Below are 17,550 nucleotides of genomic sequence, written 5' to 3'. Positions count from 1 at the left end.
TGCCCGGAGTTCCTTATGGCTCTGGATGCTGTGGGGCTGTCTTGGTTGACAAGACTCTGCAGCATCGCGTGGACATCGGGGGAAGTACCTCTGGATTGGCAGACTGGGGTGGTGCTCCCTGTCTTTAAGAAGGGGTACCGGTGTGTTCCAACTGTCGTGGGATCACACTCCTCAGCCTTCCCGGTAAGGTCTATTCAGGTGTACTGGAGAGGAGGCTACACTGGATAGTTGAACCTCGGATTCAGGAAGTACCATGTGGTTTTTGTCCTGGTCCTGGAACTGTGAACCAGCTCTACACTCTTGGCAGGGTCCTGGAGGGTGCATGGGAGTTTGCCCAACCAGTCTACATGTGTTTTGTGGACTTGGAGAAGACATTCGACCGTGTCCCTCGGGAAGTCCTGTGGGGAGTGCTCAGAGAGTATGGGGTATCGGACTGTCTCATTGTGGCGGTCCGCTCCCTGTATGATCAGTGTCAGGGCTTGGTCCGCACGTTTCCAGTGAGGGTTGAACTCCGCCAAGGCTGTCCTTTGTCACCGATTCTGTTCATAACTTTTATGGACAGAATTTGTAAGTGCAGTTAAAGCACTGACGGGATTCGGTTTGGTGCCACCCGAACGCCTCTCGAGGGAGGTGTTTAGGGCACGTCCGATCGGTAGAAGGCCACGGGGAAGACCTGGGACACGTTGGGAAGACTATGTCGGGAACGACTGGGAAGAGCTGGACGAAGTGGCTGGGGAGAGGGAAGTCTGGGCTTCCCTGCTTAGCCTGCTGCCCCTGCGACCCGACCTCGGATAAGCGGAAGAAGATGGATGGATGGATGGATGGATGGATGGGTGGATATATAGCCCGGCCCCCGACAGTAAAGTGTGCACCTAAACAGCGGATGAAATACTCAATAGCGCTTGTTGGAGTCACACAATCTGTCGGACAATCACATTAGCATTAAAGGTAGGGCTTACTAAAATGCCCTTTGAACCGTTTAAATTCCACTATGGATTGTGATAAGTCTGACCAAGGTGTAGGTGTAAAGTTAGCGCGAGTGTACCGAGACTTACAAAAGAAAAAGCGGAAACACAAAGCGCACTGGGCAATGACGCTGGAGATCTGGAGGGCTCTGCCGCACTCGCCGCTCATCAGGCAGTTACGCGTCTTCAAGCAACATTTGGGGCATTTGCTTCCGCTCTCACCGGTCGTGGTCCGGTTGTTCCGGTGCTTATCGGACTGCCTCTGGTCCACTTGAGCCTGGCTCTGGTAAGCTTGGGGCTGGCCCTGGTAAACTTGAGGTTGGCCCGGGTAAACTTGAGGCTGGTCCACATAAACTTGAGGCTGGCCCACGTAAACCTGGGGCTGGCCCGGGTAAACTTGGGGCTGGCCCGCGTAAACTTGGGGCTGGCCCGGGTAAACTTGGGGCTGGCCCTGGTAAACTTGGGGATGGCCCGGATACGTGAACTGTTGGGGTACACCTGGATACGCCGGGGGCTGATCCTCATACATGTACCCCTGTTGTGTACTTTGAGCTGCTGAAGGATCCATGGCACTCTGATAGTCTCCTTTGCCAGTCTTGCTGTTCATGGAGTGAAATATAAGGGTTCAAACCGCGGAAAGATCCTGCAAGACAAGGAATAGGGCGGGAAATGTGTCATTTTTGCATTTTTTTACTGGGAAGAAGTAGTATTATGACAACAATAATGCTAGTACAAAACCCAAAACCAGTAAAGTTGTCACCTTGTGTAAATGGTAAATAAAAAGAGAATACAATGGTTTGGAAATCCTTTTCAACTTATATTCAATTGAATAGCCTGCAAGGACAAAATATTTCATGTTCACACTGAGAAACTTCATTTTTTGGCAAATAATCATGCTTCACAGTAGGTATGGTGTTCTTGGGATGCAACTCAGTATTCTTCTTCCTCCAAACACGACAAGTTGAGTTGATACCAAAATGGATACATGGATGATACAGCAGAGGATTGGGAGAATGTCATGTGGTCAGAAGAAACCAAAATAGAACTTTTTGGTATAAACTCAACTGGTGGTGTTTGGAGGAAGAAGAATACTGAGTTGCATCCCAAGAACACCAAACCTACTGTGAAGCATGGGGGTGGAAACCTCATGCTTTGGGGCTGTTTTTCTGCTAAGGGGACAGGACGAAAAGAATGAATGGGGCCATGTATCGTGAGATTTTGAGCCAAAACCTCCTTCCATCAGTGAGAGCTTTTAATGGTGGACCAAATACTTATTTTCCACCATAATTTACAAATAAATTCTTTAAAATTCCTACAATTTGAATTCCTGGATTTTTTTTTCCACATTCTGTATCTCACAGTTGAAGTGTACCTATGATGAAAATTACAGACCTCTGTCATCATTTTAGGTGGGAGAACTTGCACAATCCGTGGCTGACTAAATATTTTTTTGCCTCACTGTATATATATATATGTATATATATATATATATATATATAAAATAATATATAATGAAAATAATGACCAAGCATGCTCCTCGCACGCCAATTAGCTAATCGCCAAAGGCTTCAATGTAAAATATGGACGATCGATCCAGTCCCCAATGCCATACTTATAGTGTGGTATCATTGTATGAACGATACTAAAGTAATTATATCGATATTTTTCTTTTAAAATGAATTTTTATGTCGTTTTTTTTTTTTATTGCTTACAACGTTAGAGAGTATGTCTTTCGATACAGGCAGGCTTTGAGGGTAGAATTATTCAAATAGGACCCAATAGTGGTTGGTCACTTTATTTTGTAAAAAAAAACCTATATATATATATATATATATATATATATATATATATTTAATGCATTGTATGATTTACAACGATACCAGCACATTCTAAATAGTAGTTAGTTGTTAGTTCTCTGATCAATCGACAAAGTATCGGAGTGTTGATTACTCATCTCATGTTTGTGCAAGAGTTGTTTGGGACCACACCCCGCAGAGACACAAAAGGTAGATAATGAGTTCAACATTTGAGACCTTAAAAGATGCCATAGACACGTTTTTATTATGTTTTGTTTATCATAGATGTTAAAATATTTCATTTCCTGTGAGAATCCAGTCTGGATGTGAGTTGCCTGGTATCCAAAATGTCGCCCTGTTGTTGTATTGTTGTTATTGTTTTTGTCCAAAAAATTGCTGCGTTCCCTGGGGCTTGTTTTTGTTTGTCGCCCTTCCTGTTCAGACACTCCCTGGTCTTGACGAAAACACACCACACAGGCCAAAAGACTTAAAATATTATAATTTTTTTGTCCTTGAATGCGACTTAGTGACATTTTTGGATGAAGCGTGAAGACGTTATTGAAGTGATGAAATTTGTACACGCTCCCTAACCCGATTTGTTGTTAAACAAGAAATGAGAGAAGGAAAAAACATATAATATGTGTTCAGCATCTACAGGACATGACGGCATTCAAAATTTGTTGTTTTAATCATAAGTGATGAAACTCCATCGCCGCCCCCAGCAGAGACAGGAAGTGAGAAAAAGGCCCAACAAGAGAAGAAGCCAAAAAATAAAAAATTATCATACCTTTTTAAGCTTCTAAGGTGTATCTGTTTAAGTTCAAATCCTTTCTTGCTTTGTGGACTCGATGCTTGTTCGTCACCGGCTGAGACTGGAATGGAGCGGGCGTGTTCGTCAGGTCTTACCGGTTTGACACCTGTCGGGTGGTGATGCCGCGCTGCCGCTTTTTTAAAGGCACAGTCGCAGGGTAAAAGAACAAAAAAAAAAAAAAAAAAAATTCCAAGTACCGACGTCGGAGCATTTTTTTTTTGTAATTGTAATACAATTTTCCACCACTTGTGGCAGTAATGACAATATCAAACAAAGAGAATAAGTCTGAAGCTAAAGTCATGGAGAAGTTTCTTAAGCGCAAAAATTATAACTAACTTGAGGCTTGCAGTTTAATTAATAAAAATATTCATCATTATTACTTTTATGTTTACGCAGTATATTTGGTTACTACCTATTTTTCAAATCAGCCTGGCCTAAGCCTAGGGTAATGTGTTGAATTGCTTATAATACACAAAAACAGTTACCAATAAGTAAGAAACGCTGGTATTGCATTTAAAGGGGATTTAACTGTACTCAGTTGTAATACACTTTTCCACCACTTGTGGCAGTAATGACAATATCAAACAAACAGAAGAAGTCTGAAGCTAAAGTCATAGTTTTTTAAGCGCAAAAATTATGACTAACTTGAGGCTTGTGGTTTAATTAGGAAAATGATTCATCATTTTTATTATTATTATTATTTTACGCATTGTATATGGTTATTACCTATTTTTTCAAATCAGCCTGGCCTAAGTCTAAGGTAATGTGTTGAATTGCTAATAATACACAGAAACAGGTAGCAATGGGTAAGAAACACTGGTATTGCATTTAAAGGGGGTTTGACTGTACTCAGTTGTAATACACTTTTCCACCACTTGTGGCAGTAATGACAATATCAAACAAACAGAAGAAGAAGTCTGGAGCTAAAGTCATAGAGAAGTTTCTTAAGCGCAAAAATTATGACTAACTTGAGGCTTGTGATTTAATTAGGAAAATTATTCATCATTTTTATTATTATTATTATTTTTACGCAGTAAATCCGGTTACTACCTATTTTTTCAAATCAGCCTGACCTAAGTCTAAGGTAATGTGTTGAATTGTTAATAATACACAGAAACAGGTAGCAATAGGTAAGAAACACTGGTATTGCATTTAAAGGGGGTTTGACTGTACTCAGTTGTAATACACTTTTCCACCACTTGTGGCAGTAATGACAATATCAAACAAACAGAAGAAGTCTGGGAGCTAAAGTCATAGAGAAGTTTCTTAAGCGCCAAAATTATGATTAACTTGAGGCTTGTGGTTTAGTTAGGAAAATTATTCATCATTTTTATTATTATTATTTTTACGCAGTAAATTCGGTTGCTACCTATTTTTTAGAATCAGCCTGACCTAATCCTAAGGTAATGTGTTGAATTGCTAATAATACACAGAAACAGGTAGCAATGGGTAAGAAACACTGGTATTGCATTTAAAGGGGGATTTAACTGTACTCAGTTGTAATACACTTTTCCACCACTTGTGGCAGTAATGACAATATCAAACAAACAGAAAAAGTCTGAAGCTAAAGTCATAGATAAGTTTCTTAAGCGCAAAAATTATGACTAACTTAAGGCTTGTGGTTTAATTGGGAAAATTATTCATAATTTTTATTATTATTCTTATTTTTACGCAGTAAATTCGGTTACTACCTATTTTTTCAAATCAGCCTGACCTAAGTCTAAGGTAATGTGTTGAATTCCTAATAATACACAGAAACAGGTAGCAATAGGTAAGAAACACTGATATTGCATTTAAAGGGGATTTAACTGTACTCAGTTGTAATACACTTTTCCACCACTTGTGGCAGTAATGACAATATCAAACCAACAGAAGAAGTCTGAAGCTAAAGTCATAGAGAAGTTTCTTAAGCGCAAAAAATATGATTAACTTGAGGCTTGTGGTTTAATTAGGAAAATTATTCATCATTTTTATTATCATTTTACTCAGTATTTTTGGTTACTACCTATTTTTTCAAATCAGCCTGACCTAATCCTAAGATAATGTGTTGAATTGCTAATAATACACAGAAACAGGTAGCAATAGGTAAGAAACACTGGTATTGCATTTAAAGGAGGTTTGACTGTACTCAGTTGTAATACACTTTTCCACCACTTGTGGCAGTAATGACAATGTCAAACAAACAGAAGAAGTCTGGGCGCTAAAGTCGTAGAGAAGTTTCTTAAGCGCAAAAATTATGACTAACTTGAGGCTTGTGGTTTAATTAGGAAAATTATTCATCATTTTTATTATTATTATTATTATTTTACGCAGTATCTTTGGTTACTACCTATTTTTTCAAATCAGCCTGACCTAATCCTAAGGTAATGTGTTGAATTGCTAATAATACACAGAAACAGGTAGCAATAGGTAAGAAACACTGGTATTGGATTTAAAGGGGGTTTGACTGTAGTCAGTTGTAATACACTTTTCCACCACTTCTGGCAGTAATGACAATATCAAACAAACAGAAGAAGTCTTAAGCTAAAATCATGGAGAAGTTTCTTAAGCGCAAAAATTATGACTACCTTGAGGCTTGCAGTTTAATTAATAAGAAATATTCATTATTATTACTTTTATTTTTACGCAGTATATTTGGTTACTACCTATTTTTCAAATCAGCCTGGCCTAAGCCAAAGTTGATGTGTTGAATTGTGCTACTAATACACAAAAACATGTAAAAATAGGTATGAAAAGTTGGTATTGCATTTAAAGGAGGTTTGACTATACTCAGTTGTAATACACTTTTCCACCACTTGTGGCAGTAATGACAATATCAAACAAACAGAAGAAGTCTGGGAGCTAAAGTCATAAAGAAGTTTCTTAAGCGCAAAAATTATGACTAACTTAAGGCTTGCAGGTTAATTAAGAAAATTATTCATTATTATTATAATTATTTTTACGCAGTATATTTGGTTACTATTTGTTTTTCTAAGCAGCCTGGCCTAAGCCAAAGTTGATGTGTTGAATTGCTAATAATACACAAAAACAGGTACCAATAGGTAAGAAAAGTTGGTATTGCATTTTAAGGGGATTTAACTGTACTCATTTGTAATACACTTTTCCACCACTTGTGGCAGTAATGACAATATCAAACCCAACAGAAGAAGTCTGGAGCTAAAGTCATAGAGAAGTTTCTTAAGCGCAAAAATTATGACTAACTTGAGGCTTGCAGTTTAATTAATAAAAATATTCATCATTATTACTTTAATTTTTACGCAGTATATTTGGTTACTACCTATTTTTTCAAATCAGCCTGACCTAATCCTAAGGTAATGTGTTGAATTGCTAATAATACACAGAAACAGGTAGCAATAGGTAAGAAACACTGGTATTGCATTTAAAGGGGGATTTAACTGTACTCAGTTGTAATACACTTTTCCACCACTTGTGGCAGTAATGACAATATCAAACAAACAGAAGAAGTCTGAAGCTAAAGTCATAGAGAAGTTTCTTAAGCGCAAAAATTATGACTAACTTGAGGCTTGCAGTATAATTAATAAAAATATTCATCATTATTACTTTTATTTTTATGCAGTATATTTGGTTACTACCTATTTTCCAAATCAGCCTGGCCCAAGCTTTGGGTAATATATTGAATTGCTTATAATATACAAAAACAGTTACCAATAAGTAAGAAACGCTGGTATTGCATTTAAAGGGGGTTTGACTGTACTCAGTTGTAATACACTTTTCCACCACTTGTGGCAGTAATGACAATATCAAACAAACAGAAGAAGTCTTAAGCTAAAGTCATGGAGAAGTTTCTTAAGCGCAAAAATTATGACTAACTTGAGGCTTGTGGTTTAATTAGTAAAATTATTCATCATTTTTATTATTAGCATTATTATTTTTACGCAGTAAATTCGGTTACTACCTATTTTTTCAAATCAGCCTGACCTAAGCCTAAGCTAATGTGTTGAATTGCTAATAATACACAGAAACAGGTACCAATAGGTAAGAAAAGTTGGTATTGCATTTAAAGGGGATTTAACTGTACTCAGTTGTAATACACTTTTCCACCACTTGTGGCAGTAATGACAATATCAAACCCAACAGAAGAAGTCTGGAGCTAAAGTCATAGAGAAGTTTCTTAAGCGCAAAAAATATGACTAAATTGAGGCTTGTGGTTTGATTAGGAACATTATTCATAATTTTTATTATTATTATTTTTACACAGTATATTTGGTTACTACCTAATTTTTCAAATCAGCCTGACCTAATCCTAAGGTAATGTGTTGAATTGCTAATAATACACAGAAACAGGTAGCAATAGGTAAGAAACACTGGTATTGCATTTAAAGGGGGTTTGACTGTACTCAGTTGTAATACAATTTTCCACCACTTGTGGCAGTAATGACAATATCAAACAAACAGAAGAAGTGTGGGAGCTAAAGTCATAGAGAAGTTTCTTAAGCGCAAAATATATGACTAACTTGATGCTTGCATTTGAATTTAATTGATAGCTTAGTTAAGAAAAATATTATTCATTATTATTTTTGCGCAGTATATTTGGTTGCTACCAATTTATCAAATCAGCCTGGCCTAAGCCTAAGTTGATGTGTGGAATTGCTAATAATACACAAAAAGATGTACAAACAGGTGAGTGAAGTTGATATTGCATTTAGAGGGGATTTAACTGTACTCAGTTGTAATACACTTTTCCACCACTTGTGGCAGTAATGACAATATCAAACCAACAGAAGAAGCCTCGATCTAAAGTCATAGAGAAGTTTCTTAACCTCTAAAAATATGCATTTTAATTTCATTGACAGTTTAATGAAGAAAAAGATTCATCATTCTTCTAATTATTATTATTATTATTACACAGTCTGTGTCTGCTTGTAAGTACTCTGTATGTGTGTGCTGCCGAACATGCTCCTCTACTCGTAAAAACCAGCAATGACACAAGGTGACGACGACACGCCGTCACGCCTGTAAAAAACATATATAAATGTGGCGAACCGGTACTTTTCAAACAGAGTACGGTACCAAATATGGTTCTTTAGTACCATCATACTACACTAGAACCCTAGTTTCCGTCCATTTGTTCCTTATTTCTTTTTGCTGTGCATTTTTCCGTTTTCAAGACCTCCTGCTTGAAGTTTTCTCTCTTTGTGCTTCAATGTTGTCCTCGGTCTTCTGGAACGCTTGCCCTTTTCACGACCTTCCCATGTTCTTCGTACTCGTTCCGGACGTTCTACGCACAGCTGACCGCCAACATGTCTCGCGACGTCGCCTGAAAAGAGACCTATTTTGAGGAATTGTAATGATCCTCCCCTTCCTTTCAGTTGGAGCCATGACTCATGGATGTACTTCGGCGTCGATGGGCTCTTGTTAAAGATGCAACATTTGGCAAAAATACCGGACAATTCTGCAAATTTCCTGGCTGGCTTACAGCGTGGTCACTCCGGGATCATTTTACGACCGCCGGACAATTCTGAATGTGGATAGATCGGGCCGTTTTGGACTGAATGAGGCGTGCTTGCTAGACCGGCTAGCTAGCATGGGAATACTTTGCCGGCTACATCCAGCGGCCTGTGAAGCAGCGGAGTATATGTGTTGTCTGTCTATTTATGAATAATGCAGACCAGGAGTGTTGGCTGAGTTCTCAACGTTTGCTTTCAGAGCGTGCATATCACAACATACAAGATGCCGTCATGGCGACACAACCTATACCGGGCTACCGCGCATGCTCGTCACTCCTGTTGCATGCTGGGTAGGGTAGTTCTTTTTTCCCCTGGCTCATAACATCACAATATAGTACCATGTAAATGATGCCTTCAGTTTATCAAAGCACCAAGCAAACAATCGGAAAATTCCCATCATATCAATTCCTAGATATGGTCATAATTATTTTAAGTGCACTACGCAGAATAAACACAACATTATTAATATTGCTACTACGGATAATTTGCTCAAAAATTCCCTAAAACAGCCCACTACCTATAATATAGGTTTTTTAAACATAAGATCCCTGATAAAAAAAAATGTTTCTGCTGTTACCTCAGAAATTGCCTGTTCAGATGTTATGATTGTGGCTCAGAGATTTGTATGTAGATTATATTTATTTTCCATAACAAACAGGATAACTTAAATACCCTGGCAGTGGCAATAAGCTTAAATGTTTGTATTTACATTTTTGGAGTTGATTTTCATAAAATATGCTATTTAACTGCTACTGTTTAACAAGGACTGATTTAAATTGTGTTTGCACAACAAATGTTTTGGGGCTTTTGTTCATGTGGGAGAATATTCCAATAAAGGTGCACTACACACTACTTTTGAATCCATTATTGGGCTTTGCGTATACAATGCAGTTAATCGCGATTAATCGAAGAAATAGTGCGATTAACTTCAATTAAAATTTCTAATCGTTGCCCAGCCCTAATATATACATATATATATATATATATATATATATATATACATCCCTTTAAAAATCAAACAAACAATGGATTCAAAATCTCTTTATTATCATAGTATCAACAAAGACAATCTTGGGAAAATATGTTCCTCGGTCTAGAATCCTTCCGCAATGCAGAGAGACGTCTTACTGCATCTGCCGATAAAGATGTCCGTGGTGGTGGGAAGGTAGCAACTTTGTAAAAAAAGCATGCTTTGCTAATCACCTTTAAAACGACAACAAAAAAGCAAAATGTCAGCTACAGATGTAAGATATAACTCTGTCTTTCTTCAGCCAGTATGCTAACCTAGCATAATGATGCTAACCAATACTTTGATTCTATTGATAAATTAGATTTTTTTGTTGTTGTTGTTGTTGCTGAAGCTACGTAGCTTCTGCCCTCTTTAGCAAAACATGGCTACTGTGAACCAGAGCCAGACATGTGTTCCAGATAGAGGTGCAGTGTTGTCGGTGGTTTGGATTTGCGGCAGCAGTCGTGGAACAGGCTGCAAAATTGGTTTAAAAAAAGGAAGCAGAGCAGCAAACTCATTGCAGCATCTAAATAAGAGGCATTTTTACTAAACTTTCTATTAAACTCCTGGTAAAAAAAATTAAAAATTAAAAAAAGCCCTATGCTGTGGTGGAATCATTGACTCAAAGTAGCATGTATGATAAGAAAGAAGCAAACTGGAGGATGTTCACTAAGATTGTGGTCCCCATACAGTGTAAAAGCCAGTCTTTATCCTCTTCCATCCATCTTCTTCCGCTTATCCAAGGTTGGGTCGCTTGGGCAGCAGCTTAAACAGGGAAGCCTAGACTTCCCCCTCCCCAGCCACTTTGTCCCGCTCCTCCCGGGGGATCCTGAGGCGTTCCCAGGCAAGCCGGGAGAAATAGTCTTCCCAGTTCGTCCTGGGTCTTCCCCTTGGCCTCCTGCCGGTCGGACGTACCCTAAACACCTCCCTAGGGAGGCGTACGGGTGGCATCCTGAGCAGATACCCGAACCACCTCATCTGGCTCTTCTCCATGTGGAGGAGCAGTGGCTTTACTTTGAGCTTCTCACCCTATCTCTAAGGGAGAGACCCGCCACCCGGCGGAGGAAGCTCATCGCGGCCGCTTGTACCCGTGATCTTATCCTTTTGGTCATAACCCAAAGCACATGACCATAGGTGAGGATGGGAACGTAGATCGACCAGCTCCTTCTTGACCACAACGGATCGATACAGCGTCCGCATTACTGAAGACGCCGCACCGGTCTGCCTGTCAATTTCACGATCCACTCTCCCCTCACTCCTGTACAGGATTCCTAGGTACTTCAACTCCTCCACTTGGGGAAAAATCTCCTCCCCAACCTGGAGATGGCACTCCACGCTTTCCCGGGCGAGAACCATGGACTTGGAGGTGTTGATTCTCATCCCAGTCGCTTCACCGATCCAGTGAGAGCTGAAGATCCTGGCCAGTTGAAGCAATCGGGACCACATCAACTGCAAAAAGCAGAGACCTAATCCTGCAGCCACCAAACCGGATCCCAACAACGCCCTGACTCCGCCTAGAAATTCTGTCCATAATACACGGTCTAGCTCCATTCTATCTTGCCGATTGTATTGTACCATATGTCCCGGCAAGAAATCTGCGTTCAAAGGACTCCGGCTTATTAGTGATTCCCAAAGCCCAAAAAAAGTCTGCGGGCTATAGAGCGTTTTCAATTCGGGCTCCAGTACTCTGGAATGCCCTCCCGGTAAAAGTTCGAGATGCCACCTCAGTAGAAGCATTTAAGTCTCACCTTAAAACTCATTTGTATACTCTAGCCTTTAAATAGACTCCTTTTTAGACCAGTTGATCTGCCGTTTCTTTTCTTTTTCTCCTATGTCCCACTCTCCCTTGTGGAGGGGGTCCGGTCCGATCCGGTGGCCATGTACTGCTCGCCTGTGTATCGGCTGGGGACATCTCTGCGCTGCTGATCCGCCTCCGCTTGGGATGGTTTCCACTGGCTCCGCTGTGAACGTGACTCTCGCTACTGTGTTGGATCCGCTTTGGACTGGACTCTCGCGACTGTGTTGGATCCATTATGGATTGAACTTTCACAGTATCATGTTAGACCCGCTCGACATCCATTGCTTTCCTCCTCTCCAAGGTTCTCATAGTCATCATTGTCACCGACGTCCCACTGGGTGTGAGTTTTCCCTGCCCTTATGTGGGCCTACCGAGGATGTCGTAGTGGTTTGTGCAGCCCTTTGAGACACTAGTGATTTAGGGCTATATAAGTAAACATCGATTGATTGAATAGTTTTGAACAGAATCGTTGACAAAGGGCACCCTTGGCTGAGTCCAATCCTCACTGGAAACGGGTCCGACTTACTGCCGGTGATGCGGACCAAGCTCTGAGAAGTGAATCAACTCAACCTCTATTATCCTCAACACTTCCTTCAAGTCTTTTCCTGAGCAATATACATTTGTATCATCTGAAAACATAATACATTTCAATTTATTAGATACTGATCAAATACCATTTAAATACAAAATAAATAACTTAGGTTCCAGGACCGAGCCTTGTGGAACCCCACAAGTTACGTCTTCTTGGCTGTGATTTAGTCTTACTACTTTCCACATATTGAGATCAATGACTTGAACAACTACTTAACCACTGTTGTGAAACACTTCTTATGCCATAGTTTTCCAAATTTTTGGAGATTGTGTCAAAAGGTGTACATAAGTCAAGAAATACTCCGACGGTGTGTTGCTTTTGTTCTATTACTGTAGCTATGTTTTCTACAAAGTCTACAAAGCTAGGGATGTCGATCAATTACTCCTGAACCCATACTGAGGGTCATTCAGTAGCTCAGGTTTGTCCAAAAAACTTATCAAGTCTATTTACAAATAAGTTCTCAAGAATTTTTTGCAAATTGAGGTAGTAGAGACCTATATATAGTCTATAATTTGGGACCATTGTGAGACGGTGGAGGGAATACTTCGAAAACCACCTCAATACTACCAACACGTCTTCCTGTAAGGAAGCAGTGCCTGGGGAATTTGTGGTGGGCTCTCCTATTCCTGGGGATGAGGTTACCGATGTAGTTAAAAAACTCATCGGTGGCAAGGCCCCAGGGGTGGAGGAGACCTGCCTGGAGTTCTTTAAGGCTCTGGATGCTGTGGGGCTGTCTTGGTTGACAAGACTCTTTGAGACCATATGTTTATCACCGTTTTTATAAATGGGAATTACTTTAGTGATTTTGATTTTGTCAGGAGGTTTCTTGGGGTAATCAAAGTCCTAAGAAAGCCATAGTGTCTTGAGACTTACAGTTTTCACCGCTGATTTGCACTACGCACTGGACTTGGGGGTAGACCTCCAGCAGCAAAATATACTGTCGTTGCTCCCAGGGGTCGTGTTCTGTGGATTCGCAGACTTGATCCGGCTGTCCTCATACTCATAGTATGAATCCCGATTTCCTCCGGGCTGACTAATACAAGGTATATCATGGAGGGAACCATGATGCGAATGGGTCGGACTTGGGGCGTGACACCCAGTATCCTGATTGTCACCCTGACTGCTCTGGTCGTCCATGAACCACGGAAGGATCCTGTAAGAAAAAAATCTGGGTATTATCTTCGACCCAACTCTCTCCTTTGAGTCACACATTAAAAGCGTTACTAAAACGGCCTTCTTTCATCTCCGTAATATCGCTAAAATTCGCTCCATTTTGTCCACTAAAGACGCCGAGATCATTATCCATGCGTTTGTTACGTCTCGTCTCGATTACTGTAACGTATTATTTTCGGGTCTCCCCATGTCTAGCATTAAAAGATTACAGTTGGTACAAAATGCGGCTGCTAGACTTGACAAGAACAAGAAAGTTTGATCACATTACGCCTGTACTGTATATACCTTTATATACATATATACATGCATATATACCTATACTGTATATACCTTTATATACATATATACATACATATATACCTATACTGTATATACCTTTATATACATATATACATACATATATACCTATACTGGCTCACCAGCACTGGCTTCCTGTGCACTTAAGATGTGACTTTAAGGTTTTACTACTTACGTATAAAATACTACACGGTCTAGCTCCAGCCTATCTTGCCGATTGTATTGTACCATATGTCCCGGCAAGAAATCTGCATTCAAAGAACTCCGGCTTATTAGTGATTCCCAGAGCCCCCCCAAAAAGTCTGCGGGTTATAGAGCGTTTTCTATTTGGGCTCCAGTACTCTGGAATGCCCTCGCGGTAACAGTTCGAGATGCCACCTCAGTAGAAGCATTTAAGTCTCAACTTAAAACTCATTTGTATACTCTAGCCTTTAAATAGACTCCCTTTTTAGACCAGTTGATCTGCCGTTTCTTTTCTTTTCTTCTCTGCCCCCCTCTCCCTTGTGGAGGGGTGGGTGGTGGGAGGTCTGGTGGCCATGGATGAAGTCTAGAGTAAGGACCCGCGGTGGTCCGGGGTGGATCTCTGCTCTGCTGACCCGTCTCTGCTTGGGATGACCTCGTGCTGGCCCCACTATGGACTGGACTCTCACTGTTATGTTAGATCCACTATGGACTGGACCTTCACAATATGATGTTAGAACCACTCGACGTCCATTGCTTTCGGTCTCCCTTAGAGAGGGGGTTTGCCCACATATGCGGTCCTCTCCAAGGTATATCATAGTCATTCACATCGACGTCCCACTGGGGTGAGTTTTTCCTCGCCCTTATGTGTGTGATTTAGGGCTATAAAGATAAACATGGATTGATTGAAACACACAGTTCTCAATGTCCGATCTTTAAGTAACGTATCATTTTTGATTATAAGCTTTATTTCCTTTTACAATCTTGATTTTTATGTTTTTAAACGAGACATGGCTCAACTAAAACGCCACAGTTCTTATTGAGGCCACATATGCAGTTCTCATTGAGTCTCGTCCACTTCACTTCAACATTACATCAGAGACCGGACAAAACCCGAGTAGTAGGTGCGTTTGGGGACAATTCAGGGACAATATGCCCCTTCAGTACTTTTTTTAATCACTGTTTACAAACCACCACAGATTTGTTTTATTTATGATTTTACTGAATTACTTTCAGATCCGGGCACTGATGTTGACTCTTTGGTCAACAAAACTGGGGACATCCATGTGCATGTGGCTGTAGACTAGGAGATGAAATGTTTGATCTAACTTAGCATTTAAACGAGCCCCCCCACCGCCGAGGGCACACTCCTGGATTTGATCATTGCTATTTCAAACATGAATGTCATTTTGTTGGATCATACCTCGTTCACATGAGGTGTTGGAAATGTTTTGGATACCATCGTACCTTAGATTCCGATGGTTAAAGGTAAACAACGGACTCGGTCTTTCCAGAGAAAAGGGATGCCATTAACATTAAAAAGGGCTTTAATCCGCCATGAGGACCCAGAACGGATGTGCGAGGGTCACCACTTTCTAAAAAAAATTGTGAGCAAATCGTTGAGAACGATATTTCTCAACGAGCTATCGCAAGGAATTCAGGGATTCCACAATCGAGGGTCCGTGATATCATCAAAAGCTTCAGAGAATCCGGAGGAAAACCACTGCAAGTAAGGGGCAATGCCCGTGACTTTCGATCCCTCAGGCATCAAAAACTGACATCAGTGTGTAAAGGATATCACCACAAGGGCTCAGGAACATTTCCGAAAACCACTTTCAGAAACTACAGTATGTTGTAAGTGCAAGTTAAAACTCTACCATGCAAAGCAAAAGCCATTTCGGTTCAAATAAAACAAAGAATGGCACGATGTGTGTTAGTGGGGCGATGGTAGGACCCCAGGATGCAGAAACAGAAGTCGGTGCGCAGGTCAAAGAGTGTTGAGAGCAAAACAACAGTCGCAACGAAAGGCCAAACAGGTACATGTAACAGGAAAATAACATCGTATATTTGCCATTTTTTTAGGCTATTTGGTGCTAAATTAGATCGCTGGCATTTTAAGTGCACCGTCCACCCTTTAAAAACTCTATCGTTTCAATCGTACGTAGTAAAATTCCGTCGCCGTCCTCAGGTAAACCATTTCGATGAGTCCTATTTAGCTCATCCTATCAATCAATCAATCAATCAATCAATGTTTATTTATATAGCCCCAAATCACAAATGTCTCAAAGGACTGCACAAATCATTACGACTACAACATCCTCGGAAGAACCCACAAAAGGGCAAGGAAAACTCACACCCAGTGGGCAGGGAGAATTCACATCCAGTGGGACGCCAGTGACAATGCTGACTATGAGGAACCTTGGAGAAGACCTCAGATGTGGGCAACCCCCCCCCCCTCTAGGGGACCGAAAGCAATGGATGTCGAGCGGGTCTAACATGATACTGTGAAAGTTCAATCCATAGTGGCTCCAACACAGCCGCGAGAGTTCAGTTCAAAGCGGATCCAAGACAGCAGCGAGAGTCCCGTCCACAGGAAACCATCTCAAGCGGAGGCGGATCAGCAGCGTAGAGATGTCCCCAACCGATACAGGCGAGCGGTCCATCCTGGGTCCCGACGAGCGGTCCATCCTGGGTCTCGACTCTGGACAGCCAGTACTTCATGCATGGTCATCGGACCGGACCCCCTCCACAAGGGAGGGGGGGACATAGGAGAAAGAAAAGAAGCGGCAGATCAACTGGTCTAAAAAGGAGGTCTATTTAAAGGCTAGAGTATACAGATGAGTTTTAAGGTGAGACTTAAATGCTTCTACTGAGGTGGCATCTCGAACTGTTACCGGGAGGGCATTCCAGAGTACTGGAGCCCGAACGGAAAACGCCCTATAGCCCGCAGACTTTTTTTGGGCTCTTGGAATCACTAATAAGCCAGAAATCTGATGAAACGTGAGGAAATTTCCATGGCCGTCCTTAGGAGAGAGAGGAAGCGAGGAGGCCCATTAATGTGGAATGCCAGAAAGAAGTTACAGTTGTACCTGTTTTGCTTTCACCGTGATGAGGTGGCGACTTGTCCGGGGTGCACGCTGCCTTCCGCCTCAGTGTAGCTCGAATTGTAAAATACTAGTTTGATGTTTCGCTATTAGCGGCAATGTTGTTTAAATATCTTCTTCGTGTGTCGAATCAATGCTGGCTAGTCACCAGCTGAGACTGGAATGGTGTGGGTTCCTCCCCTCAAACCTGTCTTGAGTTGACAGGTTTGACGGAAACACCTTTAAGGTATGACTCAGCACTACTGTTTCCTTAAAGCCACAGTCCCTGCAGAAGGGGCTGGAGCTTATCTCAGCTGCATTTTGGGCAGAGTGTGGCGTACACCCTGGACAAGTCGCCACCTCATAACAGGGCCAACACAGATAGACATTCACATTCTCACACTAGGGACCGTTTAGTGTTGCCAATCAACCTGTTCCCCAGGTGCATGTCTTAGGAGGTGGGAGGAAGCCAGAGTACCCAGAGGGAACCCAAGCAGCCACGGGGAGAACATGCAAACTCCACCCAGAAAGATCCCGAGCCCGGGATTGAACCCTCCCAAATATATTCCATTAAATATGTCTATTCATCCGATGAAT

At 41.2% G+C, this 17,550-nt stretch overlaps 1 protein-coding gene and 1 long non-coding RNA gene across 2 annotated transcripts in view; both read right to left on the bottom strand.

Moving 5' to 3' along the window:
* The window catches only part of LOC133557313 (calcium-binding protein P-like), a 5,196-nt gene extending 1,498 nt beyond the window's left edge, over positions 1-3,698 (bottom strand). The window contains exons 1-2 of the mRNA XM_061907683.1: positions 3,549-3,698; positions 1,056-1,608 (exon numbers count right to left, since the gene is read on the bottom strand). Coding sequence (XP_061763667.1) covers positions 1,056-1,572 — 517 coding nt within the window. The 5' untranslated portion in view covers positions 1,573-1,608; positions 3,549-3,698. The remainder of the gene's footprint in view (positions 1-1,055; positions 1,609-3,548) is intronic.
* Positions 3,699-10,065: 6,367 nt separating this feature from the next.
* Positions 10,066-17,157, bottom strand: LOC133557312 (uncharacterized). Its single transcript, XR_009807745.1, has 3 exons — positions 16,960-17,157; positions 13,313-13,592; positions 10,066-10,243 (listed from the first exon to the last, which is right to left on the bottom strand). It is a non-coding gene; the product is annotated as an uncharacterized LOC133557312 (long non-coding RNA).
* Between the last annotated feature and the right edge of the window lie 393 nt (positions 17,158-17,550).

The sequence above is a fragment of the Nerophis ophidion genome, linkage group LG08 (genome assembly GCF_033978795.1).
Source record: "Nerophis ophidion isolate RoL-2023_Sa linkage group LG08, RoL_Noph_v1.0, whole genome shotgun sequence".
NCBI lineage: Eukaryota > Metazoa > Chordata > Actinopteri > Syngnathiformes > Syngnathidae > Nerophis > Nerophis ophidion.
This window is presented reverse-complemented; position numbering and strand designations above follow the sequence as displayed.